This window comes from Gavialis gangeticus, unplaced genomic scaffold (genome assembly GCF_001723915.1).
Source record: "Gavialis gangeticus isolate Ggan-Ray unplaced genomic scaffold, GavGan_comp1, whole genome shotgun sequence".
NCBI lineage: Eukaryota > Metazoa > Chordata > Crocodylia > Gavialidae > Gavialis > Gavialis gangeticus.
Genome location: NW_017728995.1, coordinates 60,966,197 through 60,982,627, shown reverse-complemented (window position 1 = coordinate 60,982,627; position 16,431 = coordinate 60,966,197). Strand labels below are relative to the sequence as shown.

General features: G+C 41.5%; 1 protein-coding gene across 1 annotated transcript in view; it reads right to left on the bottom strand.

Annotated features, from left to right (window-relative positions):
• GPC1 (glypican 1) overlaps positions 1-16,431 on the bottom strand; it is a gene marked incomplete at its 5' end in the record, with an annotated part of 433,058 nt that overhangs the window by 227,897 nt on the left and 188,730 nt on the right. The window contains one exon of the mRNA XM_019503690.1: positions 6,668-6,826. Coding sequence (XP_019359235.1) covers positions 6,668-6,826 — 159 coding nt within the window. The remainder of the gene's footprint in view (positions 1-6,667; positions 6,827-16,431) is intronic.

Sequence of the window (16,431 nt, the reverse complement as noted above, 5' to 3'; positions counted from 1 at the left end):
AGGGCAGGGGTCAAGTGTCCCTGTCCATCCAAGAAGGGCAAGCCTTTGTCATTCATTTCTTGACATCTGGATCATGTTTCTCTTCTGTCCCTTGTCAAGTGAGTTAGGTTATAATAGGTAGCATGCATTCATAGTTAAACTCACTTGTCCCCAGTAGGATTTTTTCACCCAATCCATTTTTATATTTTATAAACCTGCATAAGGCTGTCATTTTTTAATTCCATTTGGACATAAATAAAATATTTCTCATAAGACAGGTGGAAAAGACTGTCTGTTCTCTTAGTCTTATTTCATAGCTGTACTGTATCCTGGTTTTCCCAAACTATCACAATTAACAGTGGTGTCAATATATAGGTAGGGAGAAAGGTGGTACTGCCAAGCTGGCATTTCTCCGGGCAGAATTATGGCTGTGGTCTGTGGTGTACATCAGATGTGGTAGCACTAAAGTATCTGCTTGATGGGGCAAGCATGGGTACGTCCTGTTTCAGTGGCATTGTTTTCATTCCTTTGCTGCTGTCAAGTAGGTTACACATGTAGCTACGTTAACTACTCATAATGCCATGTGTACGTTTCATAAAGTTATATGCACAGACAGCTTAAAGCCCCAACATTCAAACCTGTCAAAGTGGTCACATGGGGATTCAGCCTAATATAAAGGTTCGGGTTTTGAACTCAAAGTCTAGAGGGACATTTAAATTGTCACGACAACCACTTTCCAACAGTGCTATATTCTAGATAGCGACACAGTCAGAACTTCCACCAGAAAGCTAGAGTACTATTTTGTAACATTCATTTCAGTTTATAAATGTATTAATATCCCTTGAACCAGCCTTCTAATCTGCCCCCAGAGGGGCTTTTGTGAGGAATATTACATACTGGTACTAAATAAGTTGAATTTAGATAATTTCACTGAGCTTAAACTGATATTAGAATACTTTATTATTCCTTAAAATGTTAACCTTTGTTTTATGACAGCTTCCAAGACTTCCCCACCCTTTACAGTTTAGAACAATGCTTCCTTTTTACAAGACATATGTAATAGTCTAAAAACAACTCCAGCGTCCTGTTCTTAATTATCAATATTGCTTTACATATTTAACAGACTTGTTCTCCATCTACTAATAGTTGAAATTATGAAATCAAATATTCCTGTGGGCAGTTCCCTAAAAATACATACATTTTAATTTCAGTTTGATTGCTGCAGCTTCCAAGTCCTGGAATTCAAGTCTGTTACAATTACATTTTTTATTAAATGCTCTGCATCGTGGAAGGAAGGTAAAGATTTTCAATTACACTTGTTGATATTCCATTAAAAGTTTTAAACAATTCTAAAGAGATAGATTTCCTCATTCACAGCTAAAGGTCAACAGTCACACAGGCAACACTACTAACTGCACCAAAAGCATTTGAATAGAAAAGATTGGCACAGAATTCCAATTTTATTTAAAATTGATTTTTTAAAATAAAGGAGGGGGGCAGGGAGACAGAGCAGGGTTGTAACAATTACGCTTTGATTAAAATAAAACAGCTTTGTTCCTTTCTAGTTGCAGCCCTTTGCTGTCACTTCCTATTGACACTCACTCTTATTTATTGTTTTTACACATCTATGCCAGCAGTGTTTAGAACGTAATTACATGTCATGCAAACTCTTATATGAAGGGCTGAAGTAGCTCTAACTATTAGGAGCTACAAAACTCCTGTTGCTAGCATCTGTTGTATTTAAAATAATGGGAAGTATAACATGGGATGGGAAGACTGTTCACAATGTAACTACTAATGTATAAAGTAATGCAGTCATAGGTTTCTTCACCTGCTCCCTTTGTCTGAATCAATTTTCCAGGCACTAACTTAAAAAACAAAAACAAAACAAAAAATAATCCCATCAATATGATTCATGGAACAGAACTTTAAAAAGTTTTATCTGAAACTATGAAATGGAAGAGATTTTCAATTTCTAAGCACTCTTCTGTCCCTGCAGTATGTGCATACACATTTGTGATAGATCAATTTTGCCAAAGAGGCTCTTTAAAAATTAAATCAATGGCTAGTGCTTGTTCTCATTTCAATTCAAGGACTAAAAGCTCCTGGTGGCTAACTACTGCTTTCTAACCAGCAGAGGGAAAACTAGACATTTTTGTGAGAGTATGAAATCTGTGGTTTGAGCTGAGTTTCTGGTGAATTTAATATTTTTAAAAAGTGAATACCAAGATCCCCCCACACCTCCATCAGATTACATCAGCTTAGAGCAGGGGAATTCTGGGATTAAAATCTAAATATAATGTTCATAACAGTTTCAAAACAATGCACGTACCCAATCCACAACAGAGACAGTTTGAAATCCCTTCAACCAATCACAACAGAGATAGTCTGAAATCCCTTCAAGTATTATTATTCACATTTGTCTTTTAACAATGTGAACTACAGAAATAAGGCAGAACTTTAATGTGAGTGAGCTACAAGAAGTAACACAGCCCTCCTTAAAGAAAACACCTGAGTAGGTGTTGTATCAGCATATTCCTATTGCTTGCTGGTATGTATTGAGTTAAATTGCCTTAGCGCTATGGAATTCATGAGTCAACTGTGTGCATAACCTTTTAAATGAAATATTATTATTTTGGCCTTAACATTTATTTGTTTAGAAATTTATACTGGCAACATCACCATCTGTGCCCCTTGCTTTATTATTAAAAGCAATCAATTATAGAACTAAGACACCAGCTTTTCAACTAAAAAGGTTAGCGGTGAGCCCACTGCAGCATGCTTTTTAAAAATTTTGCTCCCAAGTGCTGCTACATGAATTTAGCTAAAGCAAGAAAAAATGGTGCAACCAAACAACTACGCTTTCAGCAGCCCTCAAGTTTAGAATATGGCTCTGGCAGGCCCTTGGAGAGAGAGTTCCCAGAGGCATATACCCTCTAAGGGCCCCTCTACACAGGTAAAGACATGATGGGGATCTGTGTGTTCCACACAATTGCACCTGCCACCATGCCACACATGCATGGCAAGAGGCATGACTGTGGGATCCAGGATCAAGTCTTGTGACATCTTATCTCTGGGATAGGAAGAGCCTTGGATTGCAACCCTGGGCTCCCCCTGGACCAGCAAAGCTCCCACAGCTGCAGGTGCCACAGTTGGCAGGACTCTCGGTCCTGGATGTGGCCCATGGCAGCTAGGGCTGAGAGTCCTGGAGCTGACAAGACTCAGCCCCAGTTGTGCCCCATGGCTGCAGGGGCTGGGAGTCCCATCAGCTGCAGGGCATTCAGCCTTGGCAGCCATGGGGCACCCCTGCAGATGGGATATCACAGCAGCTGCAGTGCCACTGGCTGCATGGGCAAATTAAAAGCTGGATAGAAACCTGCTATAAAGTTATTACATATTTTCCAGCAATAATTTTATAACTGGTTGGACTTTTTTAAGGTGCTATAATTAATTCCCCTGTGTAGCCAGTCTAAATTAATTGAGCAATTAACTATGTAAATGAGTAATGCACGTAACCTGTAGAGGGGACCTAAGACTGAGATCAACTGAACTTTAAAATGGCAAGAGTGGATTCCTATTCCATGATTCATGCTTTTAAAACAATCTGGAACTCATGCCTAAATATCAGAGTGACTACTGCTCTACATATACCTTTGATTAAATAAAGGGAACATGGCCATCAGATTATATCAGTTTTAGAGCAGGGAAATTCTGGGATTAACATCTAAGTACTGTATAATGTTAAATAACTTAGATGGCCATTGACCACCAAGAGTTTACCCAGGAATAGACAAGACAATAAAACAGTAGATTATAATTCTTGTAATGGGACTGAGAATCTCTTTTAGATAACTGGATCTCAAACAGTTTAGTCCTTTACAGATCATACCCAACAGGCTGAATGACCCTCTAAAGCAACACAAAATATGAACGTACAATATATTTCTCAAAAGGCAGGTTGCTGCATACTTGGTATATCCCAGCTGAAGTTTCTGGATAGCTTACAAGGAGAAACTATTACAATAACCAGCGCTGAAGTTATAAGGGCAAGTTTTGCTGTAGTGCAACATGTAAAAGGCTGGAAAAGATGCAGCCTCTGGTACATGCCATGCCTGGCAACAGAGACTCTATGAGCAATGCGACCTCCAGGTTGCTAACACTGTTGATAAAGTTTGGACATCCCCATCCAAGGAAAGTCATGCTTGCTCCCTCTCCTTAAGTCTTCTTTTTGACAAAAATGAGATGATGATCTGAGGGTTATATTCCTGCCGATAACCCTGCAAGCCAAACCACTGTACCCTCCTCCCATCAAGCACCCAGAGGTATGGACTTGCAGAACTCTATGTATTAAACACCCTTGGTAACAAATTCTTACCACCATACTTTAGGATCACTCCAAAAGTCAGGCAGGCTAGGGAAGGGCCTTTCCATGGCTTATCAGGAATTTCTACACAGCTAAGTAAATGATATTGTAAATTGCTAAAGATCAGAAATGACACCACCTGCATCCAAATGGAAGTAGGAACATAAATTTTCCCTTGGAAGTGAGACCTCTTTTCTTTGAGGCTGTTTAATCACTTTGCTTTATGCACAGGGTGTTAAGGTCTATGTTGTGTTAGGCTTGAGGTTAGTCTACCTATGTAGGGTTTAGCTTATGGTTGTATGGGATGGTTTGGATAGGAACGATCTTGCCTCAGGCAGAGGGATGGACTAGATGATCTCTAGACGTCCCTTCCAGACCTACTTCTATATGACTTCATGACTTTGTAAACTGTTAATTGTAAGCCAAGTGGCAATCCCTCATCTTGGAGATGCATTTGTTTCTACTGTTTCATTTCTACAGCTGAGCTAACCTTCCACCTGACATACCCTGCATCTTCCAGTGGAGCTATAAAGCCAAGTTCCTTTTATAAGCAAATTAATGTTTGAAATTCAAAAACAGAATGACGACACTTTGGCATGGTATGGCATGTCCTGTACATATCATAAACCCAACATTAACTGCAACAGTAGCTAGGCAAGTAAAAAACAAAAGATGAAATGGGAGCAGGAAACATTTCCCTGGACCTAAGGGCTCAACTGAGGTTATGCCTGCCACAAAAGAACAATGATTTGTGTATTATTGTTTGATAAAGTAATACTTTATTTTATTAAACACAGATGTAGCCTCAGGCCCCAAATTTTTTGGACATACATCTTAAAGAATGAACAGAGTATTTGCCTAAAACAATGGAAAGCATAAAAAAATCCCATGTAATTCCAATTAAAAAGAGCAGGAACTCAGTTTGACAATTTTTAAACAACATTTTCTTACATACAAGAGTGCAACAAGTATTTGTCTTCCAGACAATCCTCATTTGTCAATGTAATCCGCAAGATCTGGAGCAAATTCTCTTCTCTTCTGTACTTTGAATGTGATATTTGGTTCAGCTGGGGCCCTTGATGAAACTGGTGGGAAATCTTGGTCTAGAGGCCAAGATTCTAAAAAGTGACATCATGCTTTTTGGTGCCTCTATTTCTGGGTGCCCAACTGGAGACCTGGTGGCAGGACCTGACTTTCAGAGGGCAGGGAATGTGCTTAGTACTTTCTGTAAAAAAATCAAGTGCCTTTAAGATATCAAACAGGCACTTTAAAATCTTGGCCTTCAGAGAGTAAAATTACAAACTATTTCCAAGCTTTAAGAGGATGCCATTGGTGTGGTCAGCTTTGACCATATACCTGTAATACACAGTAGAGATGCATTGTCTTTTTTTCCTATCCTGAGAAAAGGCCCTTAATCCTACCTATCTGCTTCTGAAGGTTTGGCTTATGTCTTTAGATCTATTATGTGTTTCTTCAAAGTTTCTGATTTTACCCTTCTAGCCTTTATGGTTTCCTCCCCCAACTACCGTTCTTTTAACTCTAGCTCCACATGATGATCATTGATAAAAGTATGAGGGCTGTGATTCTAAATGCCTAGTCTCTTTCAAATCAGATATTGCTGATAATAGAACTAGCTCTAGAGCCATAGGTCACCTCAATTTTGCCAATAAAAGACTTATTTTCACTGGCTTTAAGGCCTTGAAGCTCATTGTGTGCACTGCAAAAGGGATGCCATTGAGAACAATAAGAGAATGCAAGCCACCATATTCTTTGCTTACTGTATTGAAAATGATGCTGTACCTCTGACCCTATGCTTAGCAGCAGCATTGCAAGTGTCACTGCCTCCAAGGCCTCAATTGCCATGTTAAATTTTTCCCTGCCTGCATGCACAGATGTGAGCAAGTCACCTTAGCCTACTTCTCAATGAGGAAATTAACTGTACAGATCAAGGTTCTTTCCTCATTGTCTTCATTACATTTACTACCAACAGCTCAAGGAATTTAACCAAGTTTCTTTTATTGACTTCACATGTTATGCTTGAAATTGTTATGAACAGCTATAAAAACTATGTCCCTGCCAAAGTATATAGGTCTTTAGTATGCAGGTATGTACCTCTCTTTGAAGACCCTTAGTTAAATCAGATATTCCAAGAAAAAAATATTTGCTATAGTGAAAACACAACACGAGTTAGAATTAATATTAGAAACCAGAATACAATAAGAACTGCAGAACAGAATAGGAAAGAGTCAGACTACAATAAAATCCTTAGGCAATGTACAGTGGAGCAATTTGATCCAAAGTTAGGATAAACTGTGCTTTACTTACCATCAAAGCTTTTGTACTGAGAAGTTAGGGTCACCTGTACAGAACGACTGGCTTCTTTCATCATGCCTTCAAATTCACTTCGGCTTTTGTTTGCAAAGTTCTCCTCCATCTCGCTGGTACAGCAGGTGTAGCCTTGTGGGCAGATTCTCAGGTGTTCCCCTAAAAACCAATGGAAAACCTTGTTAAAATGACTGGGTCTTAAAAAAGGAATTTAATACCAAACAATCTTAATGTAAAAGTATTCATATGAAAAAGAAAATTCAATTCTACCCTCACTTATTACGTAACTCAGAACAAAATTAGGCCCAATGTGTTTGACTACTAACACAACATATTAGCATAGCAGATGCTTGAGATTCTGGCTTTCCTATCACATGTACATGCTCTCTTTTTCTCTTTGAGCCCTGTGAGCATGAAAGCTCCTATTCAAATCCTACCCATATTTCCAGCAGAGGTTAAGGTCTCCAACTAAATTATATGATGCTTAAACTGTCATCGTTAGACTTAACACCTCCTGGAGAAAAATTGCGTGAGACTCTCTTTGCCAGAATTTTGAGGCTGTGCATCATTGCTTCTCATTCTGAAAGAGATTCCATAACCATAAAGATGAGACAGAAGAGGGGAGGTTTTCAAAGATTGATGGGGGAGTTTGAAAGCTTAAAAAGTAGGATCAGAGCACCTGAATCCCTCTGTGCCTGTTAAAACCTGTTTACCTCTATGTATACTTCTTGCTAAAACAGACTGGGACCCTCAGAAAAATGCTGATCTATCACATAACTGCTAAACAGGTTTACGTGCCAGCTCCTTCTCCTACTACAGTGGTTGCCAACCTGTCACTCATGCCTCAAGTGGCAAGCGTAGCCTCTCTGGCTAAGTACAGTCAGTCTAAAAGCCTGAGGCTGAATCGATCAAATCTTTGCAGGTTAGTCTAAGCTGCATAGATTGAACCAATAAGCAAGTGAAAAGACATTCACTATTGATTCTGGAAATGCAGCCACATGCCTGCAGTAGTGCAAGTCAGAAGGTGGGGAATACTACAGCATGCCTCCCTGCTCAGCTGAAGCAGACAGCTTGAGCCAAGGCTAGCCCACCCACCCTGTGAGGTGGGACAGGTGGGGGGAAGGGGGTGTTACAGGGGTGGTGCAAAACATCCTGGAATGCTGTGGGACTGTGAGTGAACTTGAATCTGGAGAGAATCTGGGACAGAAGTTCAATAAAACAATTTAACCTAAATCAGTTAAGTCTGATATTACATCTGTCCAGGTTTATCTTAAACCAGTTTCAGCCAGTTTGAAAGTGGTTTATATGCATTGAACTTCTGTGGTGTTACAGATCTGAACCAGTTTCTGATCACTTATACCAGTATATGTGTAATTTCTGTCCCTAGCCTTGAGTGGCACGGGGCAAATCAGGGAGGAAGCGGGAAATGGAATGGCAGACACAGCAAGAAAGCAGAAAAGTGGAACAGCAGATCAAGCAGGGGAATGGGATTAGAGTGGCACTTGGGAAGGGAGTTAAGCATACCTTGGGGCACGCCTGCCAAAAAAGTTGGCCTCCACTCTTATTACCTTGCATTTGAAAACAAACAAACAACAAAACCAAAGATTCAACCTCACTACTTACTGAGGGGCCAACCAGGGACAGAAATGAGCTACAAGGGAAAAATTCCTCTCTTTAAATTAAAGCATTGCTGATAACTGGCAGAAAAGACATGGAACTCTGAAGTGCAAGAGAACATAGCCTGATACACTGGACAAATATCAACAGCGTGGAAGTTCATCCACTGTCTTGTGTAGGCACTTGTCTGTACTGTGGCAAAATAAGTATTTGTTACATTCCAGGGAATTATGTGTAGAAAAACTCAGAAATATGCAAAATTAGTTACTTTAAAAAAATGAAACTAAATATAACACTATTTGAATCTTCTTTGGAAACATAAGCAGTTACTTTGTATGGTTGTGGGGTAGGGGTGGGGTGTATGAGCAGGGGAATTTGTGAAGGCATGGAAGGGTGCATGTGAAGGGGGTTGACGACAGGTCTGGGGCTTGAGGGGGGTGTGGGTATGGGAGTATGTGGGGTTTGTGGGCAGGTGTGGGGTTTGTGAAGGGGTGTGGCAGGTGCATGTGGGGTTTGTGGATGGGTGTGAGGGGGTAAGGTGTGTAGAGGTATGTTATATATCCCCCCCACATGGTGTACAGCGTCCGCTTGTGGCACTGCAGGCAGAAGCCATGCGCCATTGGGTCTGACAGGCTCTGTGTCTCCATGTGGGGCTTTCAGCACTCCCGTGGGAAGCCATATGTGGAGGCAAGCAGGAGCCTGCCTGGCCTAATGGTGCGCAGTTCCCCGTCCATATACCATTGTTTTTAAGATTCCTTCTAAAAAGAGACCTCTACCTGCAACCACACCCTCAAATTCCCCCAACATTGAGAATATGCTTGAATAAGATCAAACTTAAAAAAAAAAAAAAAAAAAAGCAATCTTGTTCTAACCGTGCACTGAGATAATCCAATTATAGCAAAAGCAACATGTTTAATGTAATTTGATTGTGACTGCCAACAGCTTTGCTGGCAATTTTACAGGATTGCTACCTCAATGTCGCAGCGGATCTAAAACATATACTTAAAATTGTTTCTCATCACATTTACTTTGTCTGCATTGCAAGCCCTCCAAAATGGAGAATTTCCCTTTAAAAATGAATGACAGCTCCACAGACATAAACCTGACTCAAATGGGACCTTAGGCTACAGGCTCTTCAAAGCAGGGAACGTGTCTTACCCTGAAACACACTATATAGGTTTGTGGCACTATAGAAAATGACTTTTTTGGTGGGCAAGGATGGTTTTGTGTGTGTGCGTGTAAAGAGGCATTATTGCACAATAATAATATGGTAGTCTAAGAGTGATATTGCAGCCATGTAGTTCTTAGAAATTCTTGCTTCACCTAGTTTCTGGACCATCACAGCTACATGACTCTTATATTACAATAATGTGGAAGATATTGAAACTCGCTGCTTACAATGGAAAATCCTCAACCTCAAGAAAAGAGTCACCAGACTACAAGGCAACATCTTCAATATCATCCAAAGAAATACTTGCCTCTCACAATGTCATCTATTATTTGTTGGGTTGTATGCAAGGGATCCTTGCACCTATATAGCATAACCAGTTCTGCAACCATCTTTGCAAGGGGGGAAAGAACATAATTGTGTCAATGTCTGTCTTCTAGGCTAGGGACAGAAATTACACATAAACTGGTAAACGTGATTGGAAAATGGTTCAAATCTGTAACACAACAGAAGTTCAGTGTACATAAACCACTTTCAAAATGGCTGAATCCAGTTTAAGATAAACCTGGATGGATACAGTATTAGACTTAACTAATTTAGGTTAAATTGGTTTATTGAACTTCTGTCCCAGATTCCTTCCAGATTCAAGTTAACTCATAGTTCCCCAGCATCCCAGGATGCTTTGCACCTTCCCCACAAACCCCCTCACAAGGTGGGCAGGGTTCTCTTGGCCCAAGCTGTCTGTTCCAGCTCAGCTGGAAGGTGTGCTCTTGCATGTCCTTGCTTCTAGCCTGGGCCACTGCACACATGTGACTGCATTGTCAGAATCAAAATTGAATGTCTGTTCACTCGCTTATCGGTTCGGTTTACGCAGCTTAGACTAACCTGTAAAGATTGAATTGATTCAGCCTCAGGCTTTTTGACTGTCTGTACTTAGCCCTAAGGGTAAACGACAAACTGTTCAAGGCCTGAACTTATAAGGGTGGGATCAATGGGAGCACTTTTCATCAGCTCTAGTAGAAGCAGAAGGTTCATGAAGTCTCTACTTGATTCTGCCTCTAACCTGCTGCTTCCCATCCTAGACAAGGCCTCTTCTTTAGGCTTTCTGAATCCTCCCACAGAAGACTTGCCAAGCATACTTGTTCTTGTTTTCTTGAACCTTATTTCTTTCTAAGGACCCTCCCCCTGCATATGCTAATGATTATGCATTGCTGACGTCTCTCTTTAACTTACTTGAGATGACTAACTACAGAAAAGCAAGAAAGTTACTTCAAGCAAGACCAGGTAAGACTAAACCCCAAGGTTCAGCCCCGAGTCTCTACTTGAGAGCAGACAAGATAGCACCAGTCAGCTAACGCCTGCAGATGGATTTTCATGCAAGGTGATGTCTGCTATCCTGAACCATGCCCTCAAGTTTTGCATCTACAAAATGTATATTTGTGGACATGCAATTCAAGGGAGGGGGAGGTAGGCTGGCTATCGAGGTACCTCAAGAATAGAGGACAGCTGCATTTAGTGCAACTGTTCCCACAACCATAAACATTGCGTGCCTCCCAACGCTGGAGGGTGGGGCATGGCAAGTTCCTGCAGGAGGCGGTGGCAGTGTCAGTGGTGAGGGTGTGGCAGCAGTGAGCAGGGAGCTCCTGCAGGCAGCGGTGGCAATGTCTGTGGTGGGCTGAGTGGAGAGCTGCCACAGGTAGCCGCAGCAGTGTTGGTGGTGGGCCGAGCGGGGAGCTCCCGCAGGCAGCCACAGCAACGGGGAGGAAGGGGCAGGGTGCCAAGCGGTGAAAAAACACAGGACATAAAGGCGTCTGGTTTCATATCAACAGAGGATAGAGGACCAGAAAACTGAACTGTCCTCCGTAAAACTAAATGAATGGCCACCCTGGGGGGGAAGGGGAATAGAGGTCTGTCTTGAAACATGAACGGTAAGGTGTTGCCAACACCTGTAATTTTATTTCAAGTATTACAATATTAGCGTTTTCCATCTCTGCCCCCAGATTCATGCAATTACAGAGGATTCTGTTTTGAGAAAATAGGAAGCTTCTAGCTCTGCTTGTTGTAGAGAAACCCTGAAGGCTGCAACATCAAAAGGCAACCAAAAAGAATCCTCACGTGTATTTATTCTTTAAAAGTTCTGCAAATTTTAAACGAATCTCATGATTCCAAGGTCTACATTTTTCATTCAGAACAACTTGTGCTGGCAGAACCGAGTCCTCTGTACCCTTCTAACATATGTGTGCTCTGGCAATTGCTAACTGGCAGCACATTGTTTCTCTGTATCATTTAATTATAGCGCTTGTCCCTTCTTTTCCACTCTAGAGGGAGATTATTCCTGCTTCTCAGTCAGGCTTCTGCAGCAAAGCATTCAACAGTCTTGAGCAAGAGGTTTCCCTCTGCTGTCCTTATTTCTTGGGCCCAGTGACCAAGCAATGCTAAGCAGTTGAATCTTCCCCTCTTCCTCCCTCACCCACTTGATACACTCCCTCCCCGGCAGCATCTCCTGTTTAGGCACCAGACATGCACACCTCTGGCAGAAGGTACCACAGGTGTGGCTGAGCCTGAATTCTTTCAGTTGCAGACTCATGAGAGCTCTATAGTGATGTGATGTATTTCTCATGCTACTTCCAGATGGACTGGAACAGCCCCAGGATCAGGTCTCACCACAGGGCATGAAGCAGAAGAGGAGTAGAAAGGCCTTGATAACCTGCTTACAGCTTTCAGATGCAGAATCCATCCTTTCCCTCCTGCAACCACAAGTAGCACCAATGTGGAACATGAGGATTTCCTGCTCTCACTTGCCACTCAGAAAAATCAGCACTTCTTACAAGTAGAGCCAGTTTTAGAGGCAAGCAACAAGGGACACTGCCTGGGGCCCCAGGCTATGAAGACCCCCTCCGCACCTCAGCTAAGTGATTTCTAGTCAAGTTATGCATGGGTGGGAGAAACCTCACTGCTTGAGGCCTCCTAAAATGCCAGCTCTTGTCTCCAGCGTGTGCCAATTCCACAATCGGCGGTGGCATCCCTCAGAGAATGCCAGTTCCTACCTTTCACTCGTTTTTCCCACTACAGAAACATAACAGAGCAGCAATTCTTCTGTTGGAAAGAACTCAGGGAGACCTCAGCAGGTAAGAATACTGTGTAAAACAGAGATTCCTATTTGAAATCTCTGGGTTTGTCTTGTTAACAATGACCTGGTTACACACCTAGCCATGCTCATATTGTACGGTACCCGTAAAAGGAGTCCATGGCACCCTGGGTAAGAATCACTGTTTTCAGGGGTCCCTTCTTCCCATCATCCTGCCTGTAAAAACGAATTACCCCCACCACAACTAATTAAAACCAAGACATTAATACTATCCAACACAGTGATGCCCCTAAAATAAAAAAAGAAAAACGCTTTAGCTGTCTTACTCATCTAAAACCCTTTTCTTTTTACATCCGTTCTCTCTAAAAACCTTTTTTTTTTGCATCCATTCTCTCTCTCAAACTAGTCTCCTACAATTAATTCATTCCCACCCCCCATTTCTATACAATTGTATACATACAAGAAAGTGAGCAAGGGGATTGCTGCCTTGCTACAGAGGCTAGTAAAAAAGGAGCTAGTTTTTCACCAAGATAAAGCCTTGTTTCCTGTCATGGAAAATTAAAAACTTGCTCTTCGCCCAGATTTTTCTGTTAGTTACAGACACTCCTCTGACTCACAAGACTTCTAACAAGGGATTAGGCTTTATTTACACTTGTACAGCTGGAGCATACATCCATTAAAGATGGCATTATGGCCTTTTCACTTTGCCCTTACTTGTAGTCAGAGTAAAGCTAGGCCTTTTCTGTGTCAGACTTCATTTAATGGTCTCCAAACAAAAAAAATTTAAGGGTTGTCCTTACCACTGCTCTTTACGGACTATAGGTTTTAATGAAATCTTGGTTACCCTTTAAAAGTAAGGCTTCAATTCTACAAGCAACTGATCACATGACTTGCTTAACACACCAGCAGTCCTATTTCTCCTGTGTGTCAAGTTGTTACAAGGGTTATAGGGTTAGGTCCTAAATCATGAGGGACACTTTACATGTCGTCCTGGTAAACCATAATGAAGTGGTAGGAAGTGAAAGCTTGAGAAACTCTTTCCTCCTTCCCCACTAGGCAATGACCCAAGGGCTATCCTGGCAACTGTTTCAGACCCCTTCTTTCTAAAGTAATAAAAGGCTTCAGGCAGCAGAGTAGGCATCAAAGAATAAGCCCCTTTCAAATTTGGGGCTGCCAAGTTGGAAACCATAGCAAGCATGCTTCATGGCTCCATCAAGGAGAGAACGGCACATTCATCCAAGTTACAGGTCAAGCAGGTTCCCTTGCAATGGGTTTTTACAAACAAACGAAAGGAAGAAAACTTGAGGCTTTTCAGTCAAGAGGAGATTAGTGTCTCTTCTCTTGAGCAGCACAGGAGGAGAGAAGCAAGCATAGTGCCAAAGTTTGGCTGCAAACAATAAGGAGCAGCAAAAGTTTGCAGTTTGCTAATTAAAACATGACATGATCAGACAAAAATCTCCACACTCCTATCCCAGTGAAAAGCACAGGGCACATTTCAATAAATGGCATCCTTCCAACACCTTTCTGTGTTAACAGAGCATCAAATAACTTCCAGCTAACACTTTTTCAGAGAGAAGGGAAAAAAGCAGACAGACAGAAACAGAAAAATAACCCTCCAAGCTAAAACTGCTCATCTTTCCAAAACCTTTGTGATTTGAATCTAGAAATCTATTTTAAATGTTTCAACCCAAAACAGATTCAAGTCTTTTTCAAGCTACATTTATTTTAGTTATTTAAGGGCATTTCTACCACACTCAGAACCCTAGCATTTAATCACAGCGGGAAGTGAAGTTTTCAGCATTCCTCTTTGCAATTCAAACTCATTGTATAAAACAGAGACAAACAGATTCAAAGCCCTGTGAATAAGCTTTGGTTTGGTTTTTACTTTGACCCAGAGTGGCATTGTTGTTTTTTTAACATTTGTTTATGGATCCAGAACAAGCATGTTACATACTGTATTTTTGCTTTCCATGTATTTCAGAATGCATGTATTTGCTAATCTGCCTTCATTGTGTCATTTCTTTTTTGCTGAAGCTGCATTATAAATATCTCTGGAATCATTTGGCAAGTGATCACCAATAATTATCTACTCCAGCTGTAGGAGTACTACAAGAAATAAATCTGAGCTACAGTGCTCCTTCTCCATATAGCTATTAAATTAACAAAACAAAACAACACACAAAAATCCCCTTCCCCTAATATATGACTCTTAGCAGTTTGTTCAGCAACATAACCTCTGGCTCCCAAGTGAAGTTTTAGAGAGCAGAAGAAAACACTATAGGAACAAACCCAGATAGGTTATGGTGTGACAGAAAGCCTACTAAAAATCAATCAAATGACTCCCAGTAGCTCCTATAGCTACTGGATAACTGTAAGAGAACTACCCTTTCCACTCTAGTGGCCTGGAATCCAATATTACCTGAGATAGACTGATAAAGATATGTGGAGATGTTTGCCCAGTATGTGCCCAGCTCAGTACAACATTAGCTCCTCACTTTAAGCTCTCAAAGTTCATTCACATTTTTATTAGGAGAAGAAGATGCATCCAAACATATCTTCTCTGCTAAAAAGCCATTCACTTCTTTGATAGCTCAAAGGCATAGCATGCCAAAGTTAGGAATTCATCTCAAGAAGCTGGCATGTTGTGGAACGCAGTGCAGAATCTGACCCACGGAATTAATACTCTTGGTCCCTCAGAAATGGAAACACAGTAGAAGCTACCATATCTTAGGGAACTCCAGACTGGTTATCTTCACCTCAATATCTAGGAAGTTTATTGGAGCATTTGCACACATTTGGAGGAAGAACAGCTGATCACAAGCAGCCAGCATGGATTCATGAAGAGTAAATCATGCCAAACAAACTTGATCTCCTCCTTTGACAAAGTGACTACTTGAGTAGATGAAGGGAACGCTGTGGGTATAGTGTACCTGGATTTCAGCAAGGCTTTTGACAAAGTCCCACATGACCTTCTCATTAACAAAGTAGAGAAATGTGGGCTGGATAAAACTACTATAAGGTGGACAGACAATGGGCTCAGCTGCCTCCATCAAAGGGTAATTATAAATGCATCCATGTCAGGGTGAAGTTGCACATTACCACACTAAATCTGTGGAATGTTAAGCAGCGTTAAAGTTAGAACATGTTGTGAGTGAGCAGTCACATAGTGGCTAAGTACAGACAGTCAAAAAGCCAGAGGCTCAATCAATTCAATCTTTGCAGCTTAGTCTAAGCTGCGTAGATTGAACCCATAAGCAGGTACACAGGCATTCACAGACATTTTCCAGAAATGCAGCCACACGCCTGCACTAGAGAATGCTTCCCTACTTGGTTGGAGCAAACAGCTTGGGCCAAGGCAAACCTACCCACCCAGCAAGGAGGGGTTTGCAGGGGAGGTGCAAAGCATCCTGGGATGCTGGGGGACAGAGTTAACTTGAACCAAGAGGGGATTTGAGACAGAAGTTCAATAAATCAGTTTAAGCCAAATCAGTTAAATCTGATACTACATCCATCCAGGTTCATCTTAAACCTGTTTCGGCCATTTTGAAAGTGGTTTATGTGCACTGAACTTCTGTTGCATTGTGATTTGAACCAGCTTCCAATCACTTATACCAGTTTGCGGGTAATTTCTGTTCCTAGCCATTAAAATTAATACTGTTTCCTGTCTGTACATCTTTGACTTGCCACCAGGGACCTACTGAGCAGAGGCATGGCTAGAAGCCAAGACTCCTGTGCTTTATTTCTGCTTTGTGGGAGGAAGGAAAGTTGGGAGTAGTGCATCCCGGGATGCTAAAGGAGGGGTTTTCAACCTGGGGGTACTTGGGATGGCCTTGGAGGGTACTCTGCAGCAGACACCGCCACTGGCACACTTGCCAATTGGCTGCAGGAAAC